Below are 22,890 nucleotides of genomic sequence, written 5' to 3'. Positions count from 1 at the left end.
ACTCGAAAGGTACCTATAACCTCTCCGCTCTGAGTCTGACTACGTTCAGACTATCGAGATGTTGACAGGAATAAGATTTACCGTCTTCCATTTCCGTCTGAAGAATGGGATAAGCTGGCAGTCACAACTATTAAAGAATACGCAATATGTTGTTGACGGCCTTTGGGCTCAGAGATTTGCTTCTGTCAAACAACAAAGCCCTTCACGATCTTTGAGTACTGTGGAATCTCGAAACTCGCTCACCATCTACTTTTTGTCTCACCTGTTTTCTCGGAGTCAGACACTCGTGCGAGATCAGGCGACATATAGTAGCCCTGAGTTCCTTGTTGACGAAGTCGTTGCGTTTATACACCCCCGATGATCGTGTAACATGAGACCAGGTTGGACTGTCAGGCATTCTTCCTTCGGGACTGAATCGCCTTTTTTGCTCCTAGCTCCTTTCTCCTGGCACCAGAAGCTCGAGTCAGGAGTTGCTCAGGAGTTGATTCGCTGACGACGTTGGGTTGCGTTGATACACCCCCCAAGGTTTTGCTTAGATTGAATCGCCCAGGCAGTCCAGACACTCATCCTTCAGCGAAGAATAGTGCCTTATGGTCTTCAGGGTACAGCCTTGCTGTCCTTGATTCGTCTGAACTGGTCAACTGGCGGTCGGTCACCTGACTTTAGTACAGACGGACTGACTGTGCATGTCCAGATCGAAGCTTTCAATATGGAACTTAGACGTAGTCTGAAGTTCTTGATGTCAAAGCATTCGAACCTCTCCTACCTGTTAACTTCTTGCATGTGATCAGGAAGGCCTTCTTCTAACCACCCTAGATACGACAAAGAGGGTTAGTGAGATTTTAAGCCATCGTCACAAGTTTTTGGCTTTAGAGAACACAAGGCGGGTGCTCTCTAAGCCTTCTGTTGTGGCCTAAGAATGGAAACCCGTTTGTCTTGGGGCCTGGGAGGCCTGGAGCTTGGAAGCAAGGATGGCACAAGTTTAGTGGGGCAGGAGCCAGAGAGAGTCCTGTGCCCTGTCGGGTCTCTCAAGTTTTATCTACATAAAACTCAAGAAAGTCGAAGTCATTCGGGCAATCTGCAGTGTTCCGAAAAAGACCAGACTTGCCCATATCGAAGAACACCCTGGCTTTAGTGTTAAGGAGTTCTTTTAAAAATGCTCTTTCATTGTGTTTGCACAAAGATTTGAAATCTTTTCATCTGAATGCTCACGAGGTGAGGGCGCGGCCTCGGAAGCATTTCAACAGAGCATGGCACTCAGCAACATCCTGAGTACCATGTTTTAGCGAAGCAACTCTGTGTTCACTTCACACTCCCTGCGAGATGTGAAGATGGCATATGAGATCTGCTGCCCGCTAGGGCCATACGTGTCTGCAGACACAATCTTGGGGGCAAGAAGTACCACTCATCCTATCCTGTAGAAAATAGTTAGGAAGAGCTCTTAATTTAGTTGTTGAGTCGCCGACAAACGGCGACTTCTTAACTCTTAAGCCTTAGTTAAACACCCCTTAACTTGGCTAGGTTGGTCAGGTGGTGATATATATTTTATATATATATTTATTTTACTTCTTAGCCCTCATGGTATGGTCAATATGGTCTGTCACGTCGTGGTCAATCGCCCCTGTTGACAGATCATCTGGAGTGCACCAGCATATAGGTCTCTACCTCGCTGGCAACTCTAGTAGCACAAGCAGACTTACGTGGCAGTAACCACGAAGCCAGCTATGCTAACAGGTGGAACCAAGATGTAAATCATCTGCATGCATTTGTTTCCCAAAATCCTTCTATTCTGTCCCTTCCCTCCTCCAACGGTGGGATTCAGCTATATATATATCTGACAGGTAAGTTTCATGAACAAAATGATATTGTTATGATACAATAAAGTTTGTCATACTTACCTGGCAGATATATATAATCAAGTACCACCCACCTCTCAGGGACAGTGGAAATAAAAATTATGAATAGAAAATGGGAATGGTTCCTGATACCCGACCTCCCAGCGGCGGGAATGGGTACTAACCACCTGGCCGACCACTGCGTGTCGGAAGTTTTTAAAATTCTGTCGATTTCAGAAAATACAGCTATATATATATCTGCCAGGTAAGTATGAACAAACTTTATTGTATCATAACAATATCATTTTTACAAACCACAAACCGTTTAGCAACCCTCTTATACACACCCAACTCAGGCGGCCAATCTTCCACACGTACTCCCCCCAAGACACACTGCCGCAACATACTTATCTCCAAGCACTTATCTTGCATTTAATCAATCTCCTCCTCACTCAACAAATCATTCTCACTTCTAGCAATATCAATTACCCCCACAAAGTTTGCTACAAATGCACTACAATCCTGAATCCTAGCTATTGTGCACCCCCACCCCCTTACTAAGAATCCCCATTTCTATATCTACGCTTACATCATGCATCCTCAAAAAATCCATCCCTATCAAAAAGCAAGCTGGCATATCATTTTCTCCCATGATTATAAAGTTATGTACAACTTCCAAATCTCCTAACCTAACCTTTAACTGCACCTCTTCCCTCACCAAAACACTTCCATGTTCCAGCCCATGTATCCTCACACTTGTACACCGCCTTTTCACTTCCCAATTGCATCTCTCCAGTTCACTTACCACTGGCCCACTCACCAAGGAAGCTTGTGCCCCTGTATCAACCAAACCACAGTATTCACTATCATTTATTCTGACCATTGCCACCATCTTCCCTCGTGTCCCATGCACACACACATTCACTGCCACATCCACCTGATTATCCACATCACAGTCATCCTCACCACATTCATCCTCAGTTACCTCCTCACTTTCATACTCCTGATTCAAAACCCCTTCATAGTCCCCTTTCCTAACCAACCAATTACAACCATTTTCCCCGCACTGAATCCTCAAAACCCTATGCTCACTGCCTGTACTTATTCTCCCTCGATATTCGACCAGTCTATCCCATCCAAAATACAAAAATACTTTTATTCCAAACAACTCAGCTACTGCTAACAGCAATTTACACAACATTTCCTCTTCCCCACCTTGTTCCTCCGCATATGCCACTCCCTTCTGCACTTCACTCATCAACCTCACTCACAACTCATTCGCACTACCAGGTACCTCTTCAACCAGACCTCTCCCTTCCAAGTCTTTCAATGCCGAAAACAAACATTCACACACTCTGTCATCCCCTTCAAACCTCTCTCTTACAACCAGACCCTCAGGCACCACATTCGGATCCCAGTCACTCTTCACGACACCGTTGCCCCTACCATGCATCCTAGACATTGCATCAGCAATCACATTTTTACTCCCTGGCACACATTCTAACCTAAAATCAAACTCACTCAAATCTTCAATCGTCCTCGCGATCCTAGCATTCACACTCTCCTTCTTGATCATATACACTAATGGCCGATGGTCCGTCCAGATGATAAATTTTACCCCATACAAAAACACTTTCAACGCTTTCACACAAAACCTTATTGCCGCAAGCTCCTTCTCAACCACCAAATACTTCCGCTCCACTTTATTGAAAGCTTTACTTACATACGCAGTTACTCTCAACTGTTCCTCCCCATTCACCTCTTGCATCTGTGCCAAACACCCTCCCATACTAACCTCGCTCGCATCAGTATACACCTCAAGCTCACTCGCCTCCTCACTATAGTCTGGAAAAGCCAAGGTGACATCTTAGAGCGGCCTCCTCTTTCAATCTCTCAAATGCTCCCACCATTCGCTCATCACACCTTAGCTTAGTACAATTTTTCTTCCCTGTCCATTCCGAACAATCGCTAACAAACTTCCTCCCAAACTCAATCAACCCCAAAAACCCCTTTAACTCGCGCACGGTCCGGGGCGCAGAAACTCCCTTACCTTTTCCACAAACTTTTCACTCTTCCTTACGCCACTAGCACTTACCTTATGAACCAAGAAATTCCACCTCCCCAGCCAACCACGAACCACTTTTACTTCTCAACTCACTCCCCCCCCCCACTCCACCTCATCCAACGCTAATACCTTCTCAAGCAGCTCCATATTCTCCTCAACAGTTTCACTCGCAATCAAAATATCATCTATAAACACAGTCACCTTCCTTCTATCAAACCCAGCCAAAACCCCATTCATCATTTCCTGCATCATCTCTTGCACTGCATTCATCATTACCCCGAATTTTTCGTCCATTTTCTCAACCATTCTCTCCTCCGCTCCTTTCACCTCTTCTTTCATTTCCACTTTCGCACTCCTTAGCATCCCTTTCATTTCCTCTATCTCGCTCTTCAGCTTCCTTTACCACTCCTAGCCCTAATATGAAATGGAGCAAATATTCCGAGAATGCGACGTGCGCATTTCGGAGATTTGCGGCGGAGAATCTGTGCGCGGAGGGAAGGAAAGTTTTTTTTTAAATTCACCATAAATCTAAATATTGTGCTAGAGACTTCGGATTTGTTTCAAAATGAAGATAAATGACTGAATATTACTAGACTTTAAGAGTTTTAGCTTACAATTGCGTTTTTCGACCATTTCGGTAGAGTCAAAGTTGACCGAACATGGTTTTTTCTATATCGTAATTTATATGCAAATATTTCGAAAATGAGAAAAGCTACAACCTTCAATTACTTTTTGTTGTATTCTACATGAAATTGTGCACATTTTCATATATAAAACTTTATGTAACGGCTAATTTAAAATGGTGCAAACATTACGACAATCGCACGTATGATTTTTTCGGAAGAGTTACCGCCCGGACGGAAGGAAATTTTTTGTTTTTTTTTTTCATAAATTCACCATAAATCGAAACATTGTGCTAGAGACTTCCAATTTGTTGCAAAAGGAAGGTAAAAGATTGATTATTACTAGAATATAAGTGTTTTAGCTTACAATTGCGTTTTTTGACCATTTCGGTAGAGTCAAAGTTGACCGAAGGTTGAAAATGTGGCACTTATCGTTATTTATATGAAAATATTTCAAAACTGATAAAAGCTACAACCATGGGTTGTTTTTAATTGTATTGTGCATGAAATTGCACACATTTCCATTATAAAACTTTATGTAACGGCTAATTTAAAATGGTGCAAACATTACGACAATCGCATGTATGATTTTTTCGGAAGAGTTACCGCGCGGACGTAAGGAAAAGTTTTTTTTATAAATTCACCATAAATCGAATTATTGTGCTAGAGAGTTCCAATTTGTTGCAAAATGAAGGTAAATGATTGAATATTACTAAAATATAAGTGTTTTAGCTTACAATTGCAGTTTTTGACCATTTCGGTAGAGTCAAAGTTGACCAAAGGTTGAAATTTTGGCACTTATCGTTATTTATATGAAAATATTTCAAAACTGATAAAAGCTACAATCATGAGTATTTATTTTGTTGTATTCTACATGAAATTGCACACATTTTCATATATAATATTCCATGTAACGGCTAACTTAAAATGGTGCAAAAATTATGTCAAAGTCACGAAGTAATTTCTGAGATGTGTCACTGATACTTTTTAGTGCGATAAGAAAGAAATTCGCGCTTGCGCGCCTGCGTAACAATTGTAAACAAAACACCTTGATCCGTGAACTCCCAGCATCCCCCAAGGCCCGTGATTCAAAAGTTTTCGGCTTGTAGGCCTATAAATATTTTTCCGCGAATTTTTAAAAAACTTTTCTATGTCAACGTAAAATGCGTCCAATCGGCACCCGGGAGACTATTTATCTTGACGTAAAATACGTCCAATCGGCGTTAAAGGGTTAAGAAACTGAGAAAGGTTTGATATTACAGTACAGTATATACAAGTGTGGACAGGGATGTTACCATAAGACCCTTTTCATCTTCCATTTTTTCTTTTTCCCATTAGGTTAATTACAGTATCCTATCCAGGCAGCTTTCTGATAAGAAAATTAAATTATTCCATCAAATTTGTAAATGTGATGAATGTAGTAAAAGGAATAATTAGTAGATATTTATGATTGTTTGTCTTAAGATGTAAAGACCAGAAGATTGTAATACTGTACTCCATTAAATTTGCTTTTAAAAAAGGCTTCTTTTTGAGGGGTGCCAGGTGGACAGAAGATAGTAACAAGGAAATATGTTTAAATTTAGAATATTTTTGCTGCAAAGAGTGGATTGTATGATATTTAATTTTTTGTCAGTGTTGCAGTACACCTCATAATAATAATGAATATATTGAGTCATATTTTATTCAGCATTATGAATGCCTTTGGCCATTTGTATTGTTCTGAAGTTGTTAGTGGTTGTCTTTAGCCTCATTTTTATAATTACAATAATGTGACACGTATTATGCTCCGTCAGTATAGACTATGTTGATGCATGTTGATGGTAATTTTTCCGTTACAGATATAAACCAAGTACTCAGACAGTAGAAGTACCTCATTTATGGGCAACTGTTGTCAATTTTACTTTGAAAGCTGATGATACTGGTTCATGGTCACAAGATGAAGATTTTAGTATTACTGAGAATCTACTTGGTGATTATCTCAACAATTCTCAGTTAAATGAAGCAATGGCAGACATAGAGAATCAACACAAAGATATTGCAGAGTTCTTATTGAATGATAATGAATGGAGTATGAAGGTTCATGCTTTGCAGATGGGTATTAAAGTAAGTACATATGTACTGTTTTGTATAATTTTTTTTTTTGGGGGGGGGATTACATACAGCTTTAAACTTTTTCAAGAACAGATTTTACTCTAAATGTAATTTGGAAGGAGACAATTTTATAAGACGTACATCCTCTTCCTCTTCATAACTCCAATAGTCCTTCTTTTCAAGGATGTCACAGGTGCCTCTAGGCCTAGAAAAACTAATTTGATATATAAAATGTTAATATAAATAAGCTGGTCCACTTGAAACCAATATTTTCTTGCTTCAAGACCCAAGAGATGGACACTCCAGTCTTGAATAGATGTGTTGGAGAACAGCATTTCATCCAGATCCTAAGAGATCTGAGGTATGTCCTATCTCATTTCACCATCACTGAAGGCCCAGCAATGCATCCTCTATATTGGGGACTTGAGAATCTATGGACATAGATATTGCTCTCCAGTAGTTTGGAAGATTAAATTGAAGAGAATAAACCAGATATGATTGTTAGGTATCAGCTCCTCTATGGATGTCGGAAGTCCAGTTAAAACTTAACCAGGTCTTGGTTGTTTGGGAGATCACTTGCAGACTGCTGGATAATCGACCACCTTGGCTGGGCTGAAATGGAAAACATTATCTCCTTGACTGGGTAGCTTAAGGTGAAGTAGGATATGACCGTGTTCTATGGAATGAAGATGATTGCTGATGTTGCAGGGTGAAGGAGCTCTGAAGCACATTGCCATACTACCTCAGTTGCCAGCGAGACTTGCAATCTGGAGCAAGCTTGTAGGTCAAAGATGATTTGAGGAAGAAATACCAGTATTGAAGATAGTTTTGGTGGTCAATTTCACACCCAGCTCTTTAAATAAGGACTCTGGAAAAAAAGATCCAAGGGGTTGGCCACACAAGTTCATAGAGGTAAGCAGAAATCAGGAGACCAAAAATATCTTTAAAATAGGCATCCTTCTTCTTTATCAGGATGTTAATCAGTTGGTCCAGGGTCAGCTGTATGTGGCAGATGGAGGCTTTGCCCAAAGAGTAATTATCCACAGGGTTTTTGTGTTATCCTGTGAAGACTGCTCCACTGTCAGGGAGTGCTGGTACCAATGAAGACTCATCCTTGCCATTTCAAAAGGAGGAAGGTCTTCCCTAAAGAATCATTGACATGATAACCTCCAAAGGAGACAGTGAGAAAAGACCTGGCAAAATGGAAGCTGTTGCATTCTTGGTAATGACTTCTGTTACAGAGGGAAAGCATTTAGCTTCTAGTGAAGAACACTCTTGGACCTTGTACAACTTGAGAAGACTGGTGACTTTCTGAAGATAAAACACAAATAATGAAAGAGAGGGATACATATGATGATGTTAACACTGTGGAATGGCAAATGAAGTTATGAAGGCCTTGCACAAAACCCTTGAGAATGTAATCTGGGGAAAAGCAACACGTTATCTCACTTGAGTTTTATAAAAAAAAAAAAAAGTTAAGTGGGCGTCATGCAGGACTGAATATGCATGGAAGTTGGTGTGACTGGGGTTTTCTTGTCTCCAGAAATAAGCATGTCAATGTATATGATTAATGGTGTTCAGAAAAAACTAGTTACATTATTTTGTTAGTATAGTGTCAAGTGTTTCAAGGATATTCACATGCATCTGTGTTATGCTTGTTGTTTATTGTTACTTTTTGTTTGTACATGTATACATGTATTTTTTATATTACAGGTGACTCAAGGTATGACCATAAAAAAAGTACTACCGTACAGTGTATTATTTTGTTCATAAGAGCATTTATGGTTATTTCAAGCATGGTGCTTAAAACCAAATGGTTTTTGTTTTTCTAGCCGGTAGATGGTCCAGACAACCGTGCTCGTATTGTGATATTTGGTGGATTGTATGGCTCTCAACCTGTCGGAAGGGAATTGGTGATTCGTTTGGCAAGGCATTTAGGAGAAGGTTGGAATCGCAAGGATGAACAGATCCAAAAGCTTTTGAAGGAGACACAAATAATCTTAGTCCCTGCTGTTGACATTGAAGGTTTTGTGACTTCTGAACCAGGTAAGAATTCCTATGAAAACTTATCTTTTTAACAAGTTTTTGGACAAGTAAATGCAAAAAATAGAATTGGCAAAATTCCTTATTTTGCATTGAATTCTGATTACACATTTTTGTTCCTTCATATTTTATATAGTTTGTTTGTCGAGAAGTTATCATGTTAACTTTGGAAGGAATGGAATGTTTTATAGCCATCAATTATAATTTGAAGGAATGAAATGTTTTATAGCCATCAGTTATGATTATGAACATTTTTATATATTGTCTTTTGCTTCTGTAGGGTTAAACTTTCTCTTCACTTTTCACTTTCTATCTGAAGTCCAGTTAGGTGTAAATCTTCATTTATGCCATTTTTAATGCTTTGCTTGGCTTCGTACCAGTCTTTGTCCTGCTACTCCCATTTCTAATACAGATAGGCATCAACTCATGACAGGTGTGACTTAAACCAATCTGTGTTTACGACAGTAGCGAAAAAATCTAGAAATTAAAAAGCTATTAAGAAATTATAAAAATTTACAAAACACCATGCAGCTGGCAGTGCTTATAATTAACAGTCCCACCGATGTGTGTAAAGCAGGCCTCACAATATTAAACATGTATATCCACCATGGTAGATGATCATATAATTAAACAATTCAAGAATGTTGGGCTAGATTGGAAGGAGTGACTAACAGTTTGATAGTTGTCCATCTATAATATTTACTCCTAAGTTCTCTGATGCACACTAAAATACATTCTCTCTAGAGAACAATAGTTGCCGTTTGCACTTCATTCACTGTTTGAAAAGTTTTTAATAAGCTGCACTTCGTTGACTAAAAGGATATTTTCATCCTCAACAATTTATCCAGCCAAAAAGGTGAGAAATTATATAAACTTGGAATTAAAAGTGATTGTGACTAGCAAACATGGAGGAAAAAGAATAAGGAAAATAGCATGTGACTTAGAATTTCCACATTCAACAGTAGCATTTTTAAGGATTGAGAATGTATACATGAAGCTGTTTAAAAGATTTGCTTCAATGAACTCTACTGTAATTACAAAGCAAAGGCAAGGAGTCCATGAAATGGAGCGGTTATTAATAGTGTGGATAAAAGACCAAATTAAGAAACAAACTGTATTAAGCCTTATTACCATCCAGGCAAAGGGTGCAAGTATGTTTCAGACTCTTAAGGAACATGCAAGTGATGACTGACATCAAGAATTCATCGCAAGTATTGGATGGTTTAAAAGGTTCAAAACAAAGATTCATTTAGTTAATGTTCAGGTAACAAGAAAGGTACAGTGAGAAAGTTTGTGATAGTTTTGATGAGTTCATAAAAGAAAAAGGATAAAACATTACAACATTCCTATGCAAAAACTATGAGTTAATTATCATTCTCAGAATAAACTTTAAATAAAAAGACTGGCAAATGTGAAAACAAACATCAAACACATGTACTCCACATGTGATATGCAAGCGTTGTAAAAATGTTTTGTAACATTATGATGAAATGAAAACTGGTTGAGATCAAACTAAAGATCAGTAACAGTAAAGTACATTCCAATACAGGGGGTCCCCGGGTTATGATGGTCTTGATCTACGACATCCCGATTTTACGACCCTATTCAAAAAAATTAATTAAAAAATCTGGTTCCAACATAAACTGAAAATTCCAAATTTATGACTCATTGTTGCTCTCTCTCTCTCTCTCTCTCTCTCTCTCTCTCTCTCTCTCTCTCTCTCTCTCTCTCTCTCTCTCTCTCTCTCTCTCTCTCTCTCAACAGTGCAGTGATTTCTTTGTAGAGCAGTGTTCACTAATTATTTGCGTTCTCCGGATTCACAGACTGTCAGATTCGCAAATTTCTCTCTGCACCATATCTGCCCATAATTTGCGGGAAATTCGCCTATTGGCAGGTTTTTCAACTATAAATAATCACTAATTAGTTTATTTTTATGCTATTTTTATGACTAAATATATTTTTATGATACAAAAATGATTTACTGATTTTAGAATATTAATATTGATCAATACTGTATTAGTAAGTTTATTAACCTTAAACGCAGAGCCAGTATTTCCGAAAGTGTCTCCTGTATGCCGGCGGCGTTCACGAGTGAGCGCCGAAGAGGAAAAAGTTTTTTTCAAAAAATCACAGCACGCTTAGTTTTCAAGATTAAGATTTCATTTTTGGCTCCTTTTTTTGTCATTGCCTGAAGTTTAGTATGCAACCATCAAAAAATATCATTATCATATATAAATATTGGAATATATGACCGAGCGAAAAAAAAAGTCATATATAATTGTATACAAATCATGCTGTGAGCAAAACTGTTAAAACTAATGAGTTAATTATTTTTTCGTTGTATTGTACAATACATCGCGATGATTTTGGTATATAACGAATTGTAAAATGATCAAAGCAACACAGAGAAAATATTATCACAATATGATGCATGAATTCGTAATGAGCGGACGTAAAAAAAAACTTTTCAAAAATTCACCATAAATCGAAATGTTGTGCTAGAGACCTCCCGTTTGTTGCAAAATGAAGGTACAGTGGTCCCCCCGTATTCGCGGGAGATGCGTACCAGACCCCCCCGCGAATAGTTAGAATCCGCGAATGTTTGGAACCCCCCTCTAAAAATGCTCAGAAACTCCTATCCTCAACATGCAAACACCAAAGTATCCCTAAAAAGACCATCCTTCATCAAATATACATAAAATATCTTATTATGTTTCATATTAATCTTTGAAATATTATTAATACTGTTTTAAAGTGAATCTTACATTTTATGGTCATACATAAATACATACTATGTACGTACTGCATGACTTAGTTACGTATGTGAAAATAATTCAGTCCCCCCATAAGTATTCAGTCACGCTCGTTTTCTTTCATACTGTTACTATTTGAGACATCCATTTTCTTTTTACAAGGGAAACATTAAACATTTTACCATTAGAAATATATAAACAGCCAATAGCAGAGAGAGACCTTACCTTACAGACCTTACAGTTCGTCCAGGTTGCCCCAGGTCCCTCAGTGTGAGGCACCTCTAATGTCTACCAGAGAGTTGCTAGTACATCTTCCGGTATATTTTGCATCTTCCAATCTTGGATGGTCTGGGATGCAGTTTAGATATTTGTCGAGCTTATTCTTAAACACATCTACGCTCACTCCTGATATATTCCTCAGATGAGCTGGCAATGCATTGAATAGACGCTGCATTATCGATGCTGGTGCGTAGTGGATTAATGTCCTGTGTGCTTTCCTTATTTTTCCTGGTATAGTTTTGGGCACTATTAATCTACCTCTGCTTGCTCTTTCGGATATTTTTAGTTCCATGATGTTTTCTGCTATTCCTTCTATCTGTTTCCATGCCTGAATTATCATGTAGCATTCTCTTCTCCTTTCTAGACTATATAATTTTAAGGATTGTAGTCTTTCCCAGTAGTCAAGGTCCTTAACTTCTTCTATTCTAGCTGTAAAGGACCTTTGTACACTCTCTATTTGTGCAATATCCTTTTGATAGTGTGGGTATCATATCATATTGCAATATTCAAGTGGACTACGAACATATGTTTTATAAAGCATAATCATGTGTTCAGCTTTTCTTGTTTTGAAGTGCCGTAACATTCCCATTTTTGCTTTACATTTTGCCAAAAGAATTGCTATTTGATCATTGCATAACATGTTCCTATTCATCATCACATCAAGGTCTTTAACTGCTTCCTTATTTGTTATTGTCTCATCATTAGGTCCCCTATATGCATATAGCTTTTCTTCTCTGTCTCCATAATTTATTGATTCAAATTTATCAGAGTTAAATACCATCCTATTTACCTCTGCCCAATCATATACTTTGTTAAGGTCTCTTGTAGAGCGTTCCTATCTTCATCACAAGTAATTTCTCTACTTATTCTTGTGTCATCAGCAAAACTACTCACTACCCGAATCCTTAACATTACTGTCTATTTCTTCAATCATAATAACAAACAGTATTGCAGCTAACACCGTACCTTGTGGCACACCGGATATTACCTTGGCTTCATCCGATTTCTCATCGTTTGCAATAACTATCTGTTTTGTACATGAACTTCCCTGGCAGATATATACTTAGCTATAGTCTCCGACGTTCCCGACAGAATTTCAAATCTCGCGGCACACGCGACAGGTAGGTCAGGTGGTCTACCTTACCCGCCGCTGGGTGGCGGATGTACGAACCACTCCCGTTTGCTTGTCAGATTTTTCTCTGTCGCGGGAACAATAACAACTGTTGTCGGTTCCTCTCGATAGTTTTTCGATTCTCGCTTGCCTGGAGTTAATTTGGACTTCTTTTGGTGACGTATTCGCTTTGTTTGGCTTGGCATACGCTGATTGTGGACCGGTTTGATTTTGATTTTGATTTTCTTTAACGATGTCTGACCTAGATTCAATAGTTAAAACTTCGTTTTTTGTTTAGGGTTTGCGTGAAATGAAGGATGTAGGTGACGGTGCCGAAAGCTACGGTAGACCCTCACACGGTTTTGCATGAATGCAGGGAGAATGAATGTTCTTTTGCTAACCCTTATAGTGAATGTAAGGGATTGAATGAAGAAGAATATAAGGCTCTCTCTTCTTATGTTAGGAAGTTGGAACGTGATAGAGTGCGTAAGGCTTCCTCTAGAAGTTCTAGTAGATCTAGAATGAGTGAGTTGGATGTGGATCCTAATACTAACGTAGAATTAGAACCTTCTTCCCAAGTTGCAGCCCCTGCTACCCCGCCACCGAAGCCGAAGATTCGCCTTCGGAGGCGAGTGGCAGGCTCTGAGAGCCACGATTCTTTCTATGGATCAGAAGATTCGTCAGTTGGAAGGTAAGGAGAGTGTTAGTGATCAGTGGCAGTGTCCCCAGTGTTGTGGAGGGTGCGTCTGACTGCTCCTTAGTGCCTCTAGGCCTAGACCTCTTCCAGACTCCCAGTTCCAGTGGAGTAGGAAAGTCGAAAGCCGCAAGAGGGCTAGGGAGAACCCCCACCGGTCAGGCGTCCCCTCGGCAGATCCTGAAGTACGCTCCCAGGCTGCCTCGGATCGCTACAAGAAGGAGCTCCTACGCCAATGCTTCTCCTCTTCGTCTTCTCCCTCTCCGAAGAGAGGTTGGAACTCCCCGGATGCGTCGCGCCCGTTGAAGAGGGCTTGGAAGGCTCCCTGCAGTCCTGTGGCTTCTAGTCCGGAGGTTTTTCCCGGAAGAAGAATCGTCGGTGGAGGCGAAGAAACCCAAGGAATCCTGTGATCGTTCTTCTTCTCGCGCTCCTCGCTCGGCGCCTGCTTCCGAGAAGAACAACAAGATTCTCCTACGAGAGTACTCGCGGGACTTCAAGCTCAGATCACGGCGCTAGCAGACTCTCTAGCAGTTAGATCACGCAGGAAGAGGACGTTTCTCTTCCGATCAAGAGATCTAGGCGCCGCTCTTCAGAGGATCGTTCTCCTCTTTTTAGACGTTCTCCTTCATATGGGGAGGTTTCGTATGAAGGTAGGGCTCACGTGAGCGCCCTCGCTCTCCTGGCTCTCTTTCGACTTCAAGGCGCCAAACATCGGTAGGACGCTCTATGGAGAAAGAAGTTTTTTCTCCAGAATTGGATTCCCGCTTCCGGTAAGCGCACTGCACCTGCTCATCACGCTATTTCTTCAACTCCTCACGTGAGACTTCTCCTCAGCAGCCTCAAGATCCTAGAAGGCGCCTTTATACAAGTAGCGTTCTTCTTCTAGATGTCATCTCCTCGAGTGTCGGATCGTGACTTCTCTCCTGACAGGCGTCAAGAGTCTGGTAGGGAGTCGTGTGCATGATAGACGGCCTGCTGTTAGCCGCTCCCCGCAAGGTAGGCGCCAAGAGCCTACTGCAAATCGATCTCCTAGTAGGCGCTCGTCTCTTTTAAGGCGTCATACTCCTGATTATTCTCCTCGGGCAGACAAGAGTCTTTCAAGCGCCCTTCTCCGTGCAGGCGCTCTCCCGCTTCTAGGCGCACTACTCCTGACCGTTCGTCTCTTGGTAGGCACCAGGAATCTCGGAAGCGCCCTTCTCCAGGTAGGCGCTCGTTAGCTTTGAAGCGCCCTTCTCCTGAATGTTACCCTCTTGTTAGACGTCAAGAGTCTCGCAAGCAGCCTTCTCCTAGTAGGCGCATTTCGCACCTTCCAGTCGAACTTCCGTTGATCGTCCTCAACTGGACGGGTATGGAGAGCCGCGCAAGCGCTCTGCTCCGATAGGCGCTCTTCTCCTGGCAGCCGCTCGCCTCAGGATAGGAGCAAAGAGTCTAGCAGGCGCTCGCCTCCTCGTAAGCGCCCTGTGGATGTTTCCTTTCCAAGGATTCTCGGAGTAGGAGCCCTACCTCTCCTTCGGCTGAGATTCCGTCTACCTTGAAGAGGGAGTCTCATCGTAGACACCCAGATCTTTCTCATCGTTCTCCAGTGGATGTGAACTCTTCTAAGAGAGGGCGTTCTCCAACCTCTCGCTTAAACTCCTACTAGGATCCCTTCGTCACCTAAGGATCTTCCGCTAAGTCTCCTAGCGCGCCTCGACAAGACGTCCTAGAAGGTTCGGATGAGGAACCGAACACTTCTGCTGCTGTGTCTTCTTACAAGAAGCTTACAGAGCTACTTTTGCAAGTTTTTGGGGATTCCCTTACTCATACGGCTCCTCCTCCTCCTCACTCACTTTTTTCAACGGCGAAGACAGCGAAGAGTTCTTCTTGTGTGAGGATGAAGCCAACTCTTTCAATGAAGAAGGCACTGAGGAGTTTTGGTTCCTGGATGGCTTCCAAAGAAGAAGCGGGGAAAACGATGTTCGCTTTCCTCCTTCGAAGTTTATCAGGACGCGCTGGTTTTCTGGTACGAAACAGGAGAGTCCTTAGGATTGGTCTACCGTCTTCGGCTGATTCGGATTTTTCGGCGCTGGGTAGATTCGACAAGGAGAACTGCCCTTAACTCTGCTAAGAACGACTTGGGCAATGAATGAATTAGATCACTGCTAAAAAGGCATGTTTAGAGTGCTAGAAGTATTTAACTTCCTTGATTGGTCGTTGGGGGTCCTAGCCAAGAAAATTGAAGTGCCAGAGTCATTTTTGCCAGAAGATCTCATGTGTGTTTTGTCTTGTATGGACAAGTCCGGTAAGAGACGGAGCGAGTAAAATCGCCTCCCTGTATGGGCCGGGATCGTGAAGAAGAGGTCTGTTTATTGTTCCTTCTTAACGAAGTCTGTATCCCATGCCCAGAGGTCTTCTTTGCTGTTTGCTCCTCTGTCTGCTCAGTTGTTCCCTAAACATCTAGTGCAGGACATTTCGAGATCACTTTTGGCTAAAAGCCACCCCCAGGACCTTTTGGCACAGTCGGCAAGAAAACAAAACCTCGCCCTTCCTTCCCTAGCCAAGGCTAAGAAGGAAAAAAGGCAAGTGTTCGAGAACCCTTTCGAGGGGCGTCTTCATCAAGAACCTCTACATTTAGAGGTCGTAGACCTTCAAGAAGGGGTAAGACTTTCGCCAAGTCTGTTAAGCCCCCAAATAACTTGCAAGTCCTTCAAACAACGGTGGGCGCCAGAACTCTTAGAGTTTGCAGAAGTCTGGGCCCAAAAAGGGGCGGATCCTTGGACCCTTTCTATTTTTGAGGAGAGGTTACCTCATCCCTTTCGTCGAAAGACCTCCCTTGACGATCCATCCAAGGGAACTGACGGCCAGTACAGAGAACCCCATCATGAATCAAGCTCTCCATCTAGCAGTAGATCAGATGCTGGAGAAGGGGGCTATCGAAACTAGTGACAGACCATCGTTCATCGGGCTTCTACAACAGCCTTTTCCTAGTTCCGAAGTCCTCAGGGGGATGGAGACCGGTGTTGGACGTAAGCGCGCCCTGAACTTCTTCGTAGAAAAGAAGAAGTTCACGATGGAAACGCCTTCATCAGTGCTGGCAGCACTTCATCCAGGGGACTGGATGGTTTCCTTGGATTTACAGACGCTTACTTCCAAGTACCGATCCATCCTTCCTCGAGGAAGTTTCTCAGATTCATGATGGGGGGGAAAATTTTTCAGTTCAGGGCTCTGTGTTTCGGCCTCTCGACGGCCCCTCAAGTGTTCACGGGGATTTTGAGGAATGTGTCTCAATGGCTTCATTTGAAGGAAAGGGGTGAGGATATCCATGTACCTCGACGATTGGCTAATAAGGGCCAATTCAGAAGATCGTTGTTTGAAGGACTTACAAGTAACTCTAGAATTGACGAAGGCGTTGGGACTTCTCGTCAATTTCAAGAAGTCGTCACTAATTCCCGAGCAAGAGTGTTGTGTATCTCGGGATACAGATGAACTCTCTGAGTTTTTCAGGCTTTTCCCTCTCAGGAAAGGATAGCCCGAGGATTCGAGAGAGTAACAACCTTCTTAGGGAAAGAAGTATGCACAGTGAGGGAGTGGATGAGTCTGCTGGGGACGCTCTCCTCGCTGGAGCAATTCGTTTCCCTAGGAAGGTTGCACCTGAGACCGCTCCAATTCTTTCTTCATCGGAATTGGAGTCGTCGTTCTCAGGATTTGACGTTCTCCCTGTCGTTTATTTCCAAGACGTCAGAAACATCTATGTTGGTGGACAGATCCCAACCTCTTTTGCGAAGGGACTGTCTCTTCAAATCCCAACCCCCAAACCTGGTGCTGTTTTCTCCGACGCGCGGACACGGGGTGGGGGGCAAACTCTGGGAACCAGCGAAGTCAGGTACCTGGGTGGGGGACCAGGTAGCCTGGCACATCAACAGAAAGGAGTTGATGGCTGTGTGGTTGGCTCTGAAGGCTTTCGAGCCCAAGTCAGAAGATCGGTAGTGCAAGTCAACGCGGACAACACTACAGCTCTGGCATATATCAGGAAAACAGGGGGGGACGCATTCCTTCTCTCTGTACGAGGACAGCAAGAGACCTTCTTCTTGTGGGCAGGAAGAAAGAGGACAATCAAGCTTCTCACCAGGTTCGTGCAGGGAGAAAGGAATGTAAAAGCAGATCTCCTCAGCAGGAAAGATCAGGTCCTTCCCACAGAGTGGACCCTTCATCTGGATGTATGCCAGAGCCTGTGGAAGTTATGGGGCAGGCCACGCATAGACCTCTTTGCCACGTCAAAGAACAAGAGGCTGGATCCTTACTGCTCTCCGATATCGGATCCAGAGGCATTAGCAATAGATGCTCTTCTTCTAGACTGGAGCGGACTCGACGTCTACGCGTTTCCCCCCTTCCAGATCCTGGGGCTAACCATCAAGAAGTTCGTAGAGTCCGATTCAACGAGAATGACCTTAATCGCTCCCTTTTGGCCGGCCCAAGAATGGTTCACAGAGATACTGGAATGGTTGGTGGACCTTCCAAGATCGCTCCCGCTAAGGAGCTATCTACTCAGACAACCCCACTTCAACAGGTACCACAAAAATCTCCTCGCTCTCAGTCTGACTGGCTTCAGACTGTCCAAAGTTTGGTCAGAGCGAAAGGCGGCTTTTCAGCAACAGCTGCTAAAGCAATCGCAAGAGCGAGGAGACCTTCCACCTTGCGTGTATACCAGTCAAAGTGGGATGTCTTCAGACGTTGGTGCAAGAGGAAGAACATTTCCTCTTCCAGTACCTCTGTGACCCAAATTGCAGATTTCCTTATTTTCCTCAAAGAAGAATGTCATCTTGTTGTGTCAACTATTAAGGGATACCGCAGTATGTTGGCGGCGGTATTTCGGCATAGAGGCTTAAATATATCCGATGATAAGGACCTGCATGATCTTATTAGATCATTTGAAACCATTTAGGCGTCCTCATGTAGTACCGAACTGGAATCTAGACGTAGTTCTACAATTCCTTGGATCGTCTAGATTCGAACCTCCTGGCTTAGCCTCTTTCAAGGATCTGACGAAGAAGGCTATCTTCCTTTTGGCCCTAGCTACAGCTAAGAGAGTGAGTGAGCTCCAAGCTATTGAGGGCAATGTAGGGTTTAAGGAAGATTCTATGGTGTGTTCGTTTCTTCCAAGTTCCTTGCAAAGAATGAAAACCCATCACGCCCTTGGCCCAGGAGCTTTGAAGTTCGTAGTTTATCTTTTCTAGTAGGGGAAGAGCCTGAAAGAACTCTTTGCCCTATGAGAATTATGAAGTATTTCCTTAAGAGGAAGGAACAACTTAAGGCTAATCAAGATGTGCTTTGGTGCTCCGTAAAGGACCCCACTCGGCCCATGTCGAAGAATGCTCTTTCCTTTTTTCTGAGAAGCCTTATTACAGAGGCACATGTTGCCTGTAAGGAAGAACATTTTAGAACTACTGAAAGTGAAAGCTCACGAGGTGAGAGCCATTGCAACTTCGCTTGCATTCAGAAAAAATATGTCTGTGCGGAACTTGATGGGGCGGACTTTTTGGAGATGCCAACTCGGTTTTCGCAAAACCACTACCTACGTTGATGTAAAAAATCACATATGATAAATTGCTTTCGCCTTGGGTCCTTTCGTATCGGCGGATTCGGTGCGGGGCAGGGAGCTGAAACTTATCCTGTGTATATTGGTACCCTATATTTTATATTGGTGTTTTTTGGTGTCTGAAAGAGGTTGCAGGAGGCACCTCTTTTTGTCGTAATATTAACCCTTTGTATTTTGGTTAGGTGGTCTGGTGGGTTTTGGCTCCTTGCAGAGGTAGTGGTAAGGATCTGTTAGGTAAGCGGACAAGGTCCCTCTAACAGGATCCGACTTGGATTCTACCACAATAGGGGATCACATATCCCAGTGGGTAGATCCGAGAGTCTTTCAGCATCAGGTCACGTCCTAGCTGTAGCTCTCCAGGCAATGCAGACTCAGAGACAGTATCTATGAAGTCTTCATCCTGAAAAGGTGAGAACCAAGGTTTTTTTATATCCTACAACATTAGTTGTTTCCCGTCTTACCTGTATTATTTAGCTGTCTCTACCCTCCACCAAGGGTGCAATCAGCTAAGTATATATCTGTCAGGGAAGTTCATGTAAAAGATGATATGTTAAACTACAATAAAGTTTTGTACATACTTACCTGGCAGATATATATGATTAATGGCCCACCCAGCCTCCCCTGAGGAGAGGTGGAAGAGAAAAGACTGACGCAAACGGGGAGTGGTTCGTACATCCGCCACCCAGCGGCGGGTAAGGTAGACCACGTGACCTACCTGTCGCGTGTGCCGCGAGATTTGAAATTCTGTCGGGAACGTCGGAGACTATAGCTAAGTATATATCTGCCAGGTAAGTATGTACAAAACTTTATTGTAGTTTAACAATATCATTTTTCTGTTGTGTAAAAATTCTTTTAACCATCTTCCTACTTTATCCACGATATTGTGTTTTCTATTTCTTCGCTAATATATTATGGTCTACTTGTCAAAAGCTTTTGCAAAGTCTAGATAACACATCTGTTTCATTTCCGCTTTTCATATTTTTGAATATGTTCTCACGGTGGACTAACAATTGGGTTTGTGTAATTTTTCCGGGTACGAAACCATGTTGTCCTATATTAAACAAGTTATTTTTTATTAAATGTTTCATATTTTTCTTCATTACCGTTTCATACACTTTCATAATATGTGATGTTAGACTCACAGGCCTATAATTACTTGCCTCTAGTCTTGATCCACTTTTGAAAGTAGGGGTAATATATGCTAATTTGTGCTCATCATAAATCTTGCCTTTATCTACACTTTGTCTTAATAATATGCAAGTGGCTTTGCGATAGAATGAACTATTTCTTTCTTTAACAAAATAGCAGGAATTCCATCAGGCCCCGCTGCAGCTCCATTTTTAATTTCATTAATAGCCTACATTCAGCTTCATTAATATCTATGTCAGCTAAATATTCACTATTTTCGTCCCTTACTTCTATATCATTATCTTCATTATCTATTCTAGGGGTGAATTCTCTCTTATATCGTTCTGCCAATATGTTGCAATTTCCTTTTTTTCATCGTTAATCTCCTTCAATTCTTAGAGGGCCTTTTTTATTTTTATTCTTCTTTTATTCATCTTTTTTCGCGTATGAGATATAGTTTGGGGTTTTGCTTGATATTTATTAGGGTTTTTTCTTCCAAGTCCCGTTTTATTTTCATTTTCTTTTGATTGTATAATCTTTTGTTCTGCATTTTCTATCTTACTTTTTAGTTCTATAACTTCCATGCATTTTTTTCTTTTGCAAGACCATTTTTTTCCACTTTCTGATTTTCTGGAACAAGATCCTTCTGTCTCTTGGTATGCATAACTGATGTTTACTTTTCTTCTTCGGTATATATTTATCCACTATTTTCTCTAATATTTTATATAATATCTCCGTATTTACCCTATGTCATCACTTACGAAAAATGTTATCCCAATCTTTGTTTAATTCTTCATTTATTTCTGACCATTTTATATTTTTTACCGTAGAAGTTGTATTTTCCATATCCTTCCCACTTTTTCATTTCTTGCTTATCTCTGTTTTCACTTGCTTTGGTATGGACTGTTAATTCTATGACTTATGGTCTGAAATACTCGCATTATAAACTATTATTTCTTTAACATAATTCATCTCGTTCACAAATACTATGTCTAAAGTATTTTCCTTTCTTGTTGGCAGGTGATTTAATTTGTTGAATGTTGTATTCTAGTAGCATATCTAATAGCTTTTCGAATTGCCTCTCATCTTCTGCACTACTATACTCTCTTTTTTATATGTATAAGTACACCACAATCTCCTATTCGTTCTTTCCAGTCTACGAAAGGAAGTTGAAGTCTCCAGATAGGAGAATAGTCCAGTCCTTGTGATTTCTACATATATCATCCAATTTTTCTATTATTAAGTCAAATCTTTAGTATTAGGAGGTCCTTTATATTAATATGTTCATTAATTTTTCAGATTAAATTTTACCGCTATTAGTTCACATTCTGAGTTACTCATAATTTCTCATATATTTTTCCTTGTTTTTTGTCTTTCCCATATATTGCGGTTCCCCCTTGATTCCTATTTTTTCTATCTGATCTATAAGTTTGGAACCCTTTTATTTGATCATCATTCCCAGTCTCTTGGGAATACCAGGTTTCACTTATATTCATTATATCTATTCTTTTCAATTTGGGTTAGTTCTTCTTAGTACTCTATTTTTCTTTTTGAGTTACTCGTACTAAACCCTGCGCATTCATCACTATGATGGTTTGCGTGTTTTCTCCTTCATTTAATATTGGTAGTAATAAGGATTTTCCCATGTCTCTTTCCTGTTGTGGTGATGTTGTTCTTTTTTTTTTCATTTCCAGAAATTCTGACATTAAAAAATCCAACTTTACCATAATATTTGATCTTCCTTCATCATAATTATTCATTTTTGTGTCTGAATCTGCAATTTTCTCCTGTTTCTGCAATATCCTCTTGCATAATAAATACAGTTATTATCTCTTGAGTAGAATTTCGGAGCTGATGCTTTGAAATTTTTTGCTGACATCTCTGCATATCTCGTTGATGGCTTGCTTTTTTCTTTTACCTGATATTCTTTATTCCTCTCTTTATTTGTTTCTTTCTTATTTGGATTTTTGGATTTTATTACTTGATTGATTATTTATTTGATTATGATTCATGGCTACAGGGTGCATATATTTACATTTTTTGTCGAACTTACATCCTTTTCCTTCTTTTAGGTTTTTGCATATTTTTGGATACAGATCTATTTTTTCCTCTTTCCCGTCATTGTGTAGATCTGGGTAGAGCCTCTTCGGGATTTTCTTTTGTGTTGTCATATCGTAATTTATTTCTTCGTAAGTATGCTGCTTTATTGCCTCATATGTAGTATCACAATGAGTATCTCTGCATCCATACTTTTATCTTGTTCTTTGTTTTCCTTCTTATCTGTCATTTCAGTTTTGTTTACTTCACTTCCGTTTTCTCTTCTTCTTCTTCTTCCTCTCTCTTCTTCTTTCTTCTTCATCCTCAACTATTTGTACATTCAATCTTGATTTATAACATTGTCTATCCACGATAGACATGTTGAACAAAATATTCTATTGTATCTTTTCTCATATCTTGCATTACCTCAGCACACTGTGGATGGGTCGGAATGTTGCATTCAGCACATTTTCTGATTAGGTTTTGTGGATTAACTATGCTATACCACACCTTACACAGTTTGCATGCTTTTGGCATTCTTTTTCCTAATGCATCAATTAGGATATTCACAAGGTTCACCTTATTCATTTTCTTTGTTGGAATATGTTGGTTTATGTATATTTTTCTTTATGAGTCTCTTGACCACTTGGAATTTA

The 22,890-nt window shown here is 40.9% G+C and overlaps 1 protein-coding gene across 2 annotated transcripts in view; it reads left to right on the top strand.

Moving 5' to 3' along the window:
* The window catches only part of LOC135210924 (carboxypeptidase D-like), a gene marked incomplete at its 3' end in the record, with an annotated part of 572,526 nt that overhangs the window by 326,918 nt on the left and 222,718 nt on the right, over window positions 1-22,890 (top strand). For both annotated transcript variants that reach the window (XM_064243890.1, XM_064243891.1), the window contains 2 exon segments: window positions 6,362-6,626; window positions 8,447-8,660. In XM_064243890.1, coding sequence (XP_064099960.1) covers window positions 6,362-6,626; window positions 8,447-8,660 — 479 coding nt within the window.

Source organism: Macrobrachium nipponense, chromosome 4, assembly GCF_015104395.2.
Source record: "Macrobrachium nipponense isolate FS-2020 chromosome 4, ASM1510439v2, whole genome shotgun sequence".
In the NCBI taxonomy this organism is placed as follows: Eukaryota; Metazoa; Arthropoda; class Malacostraca; order Decapoda; family Palaemonidae; genus Macrobrachium; species Macrobrachium nipponense.
The sequence above is the reverse complement of the archived record's forward strand: the minus strand, read 5'-3'. Positions and strand labels throughout refer to the sequence as shown.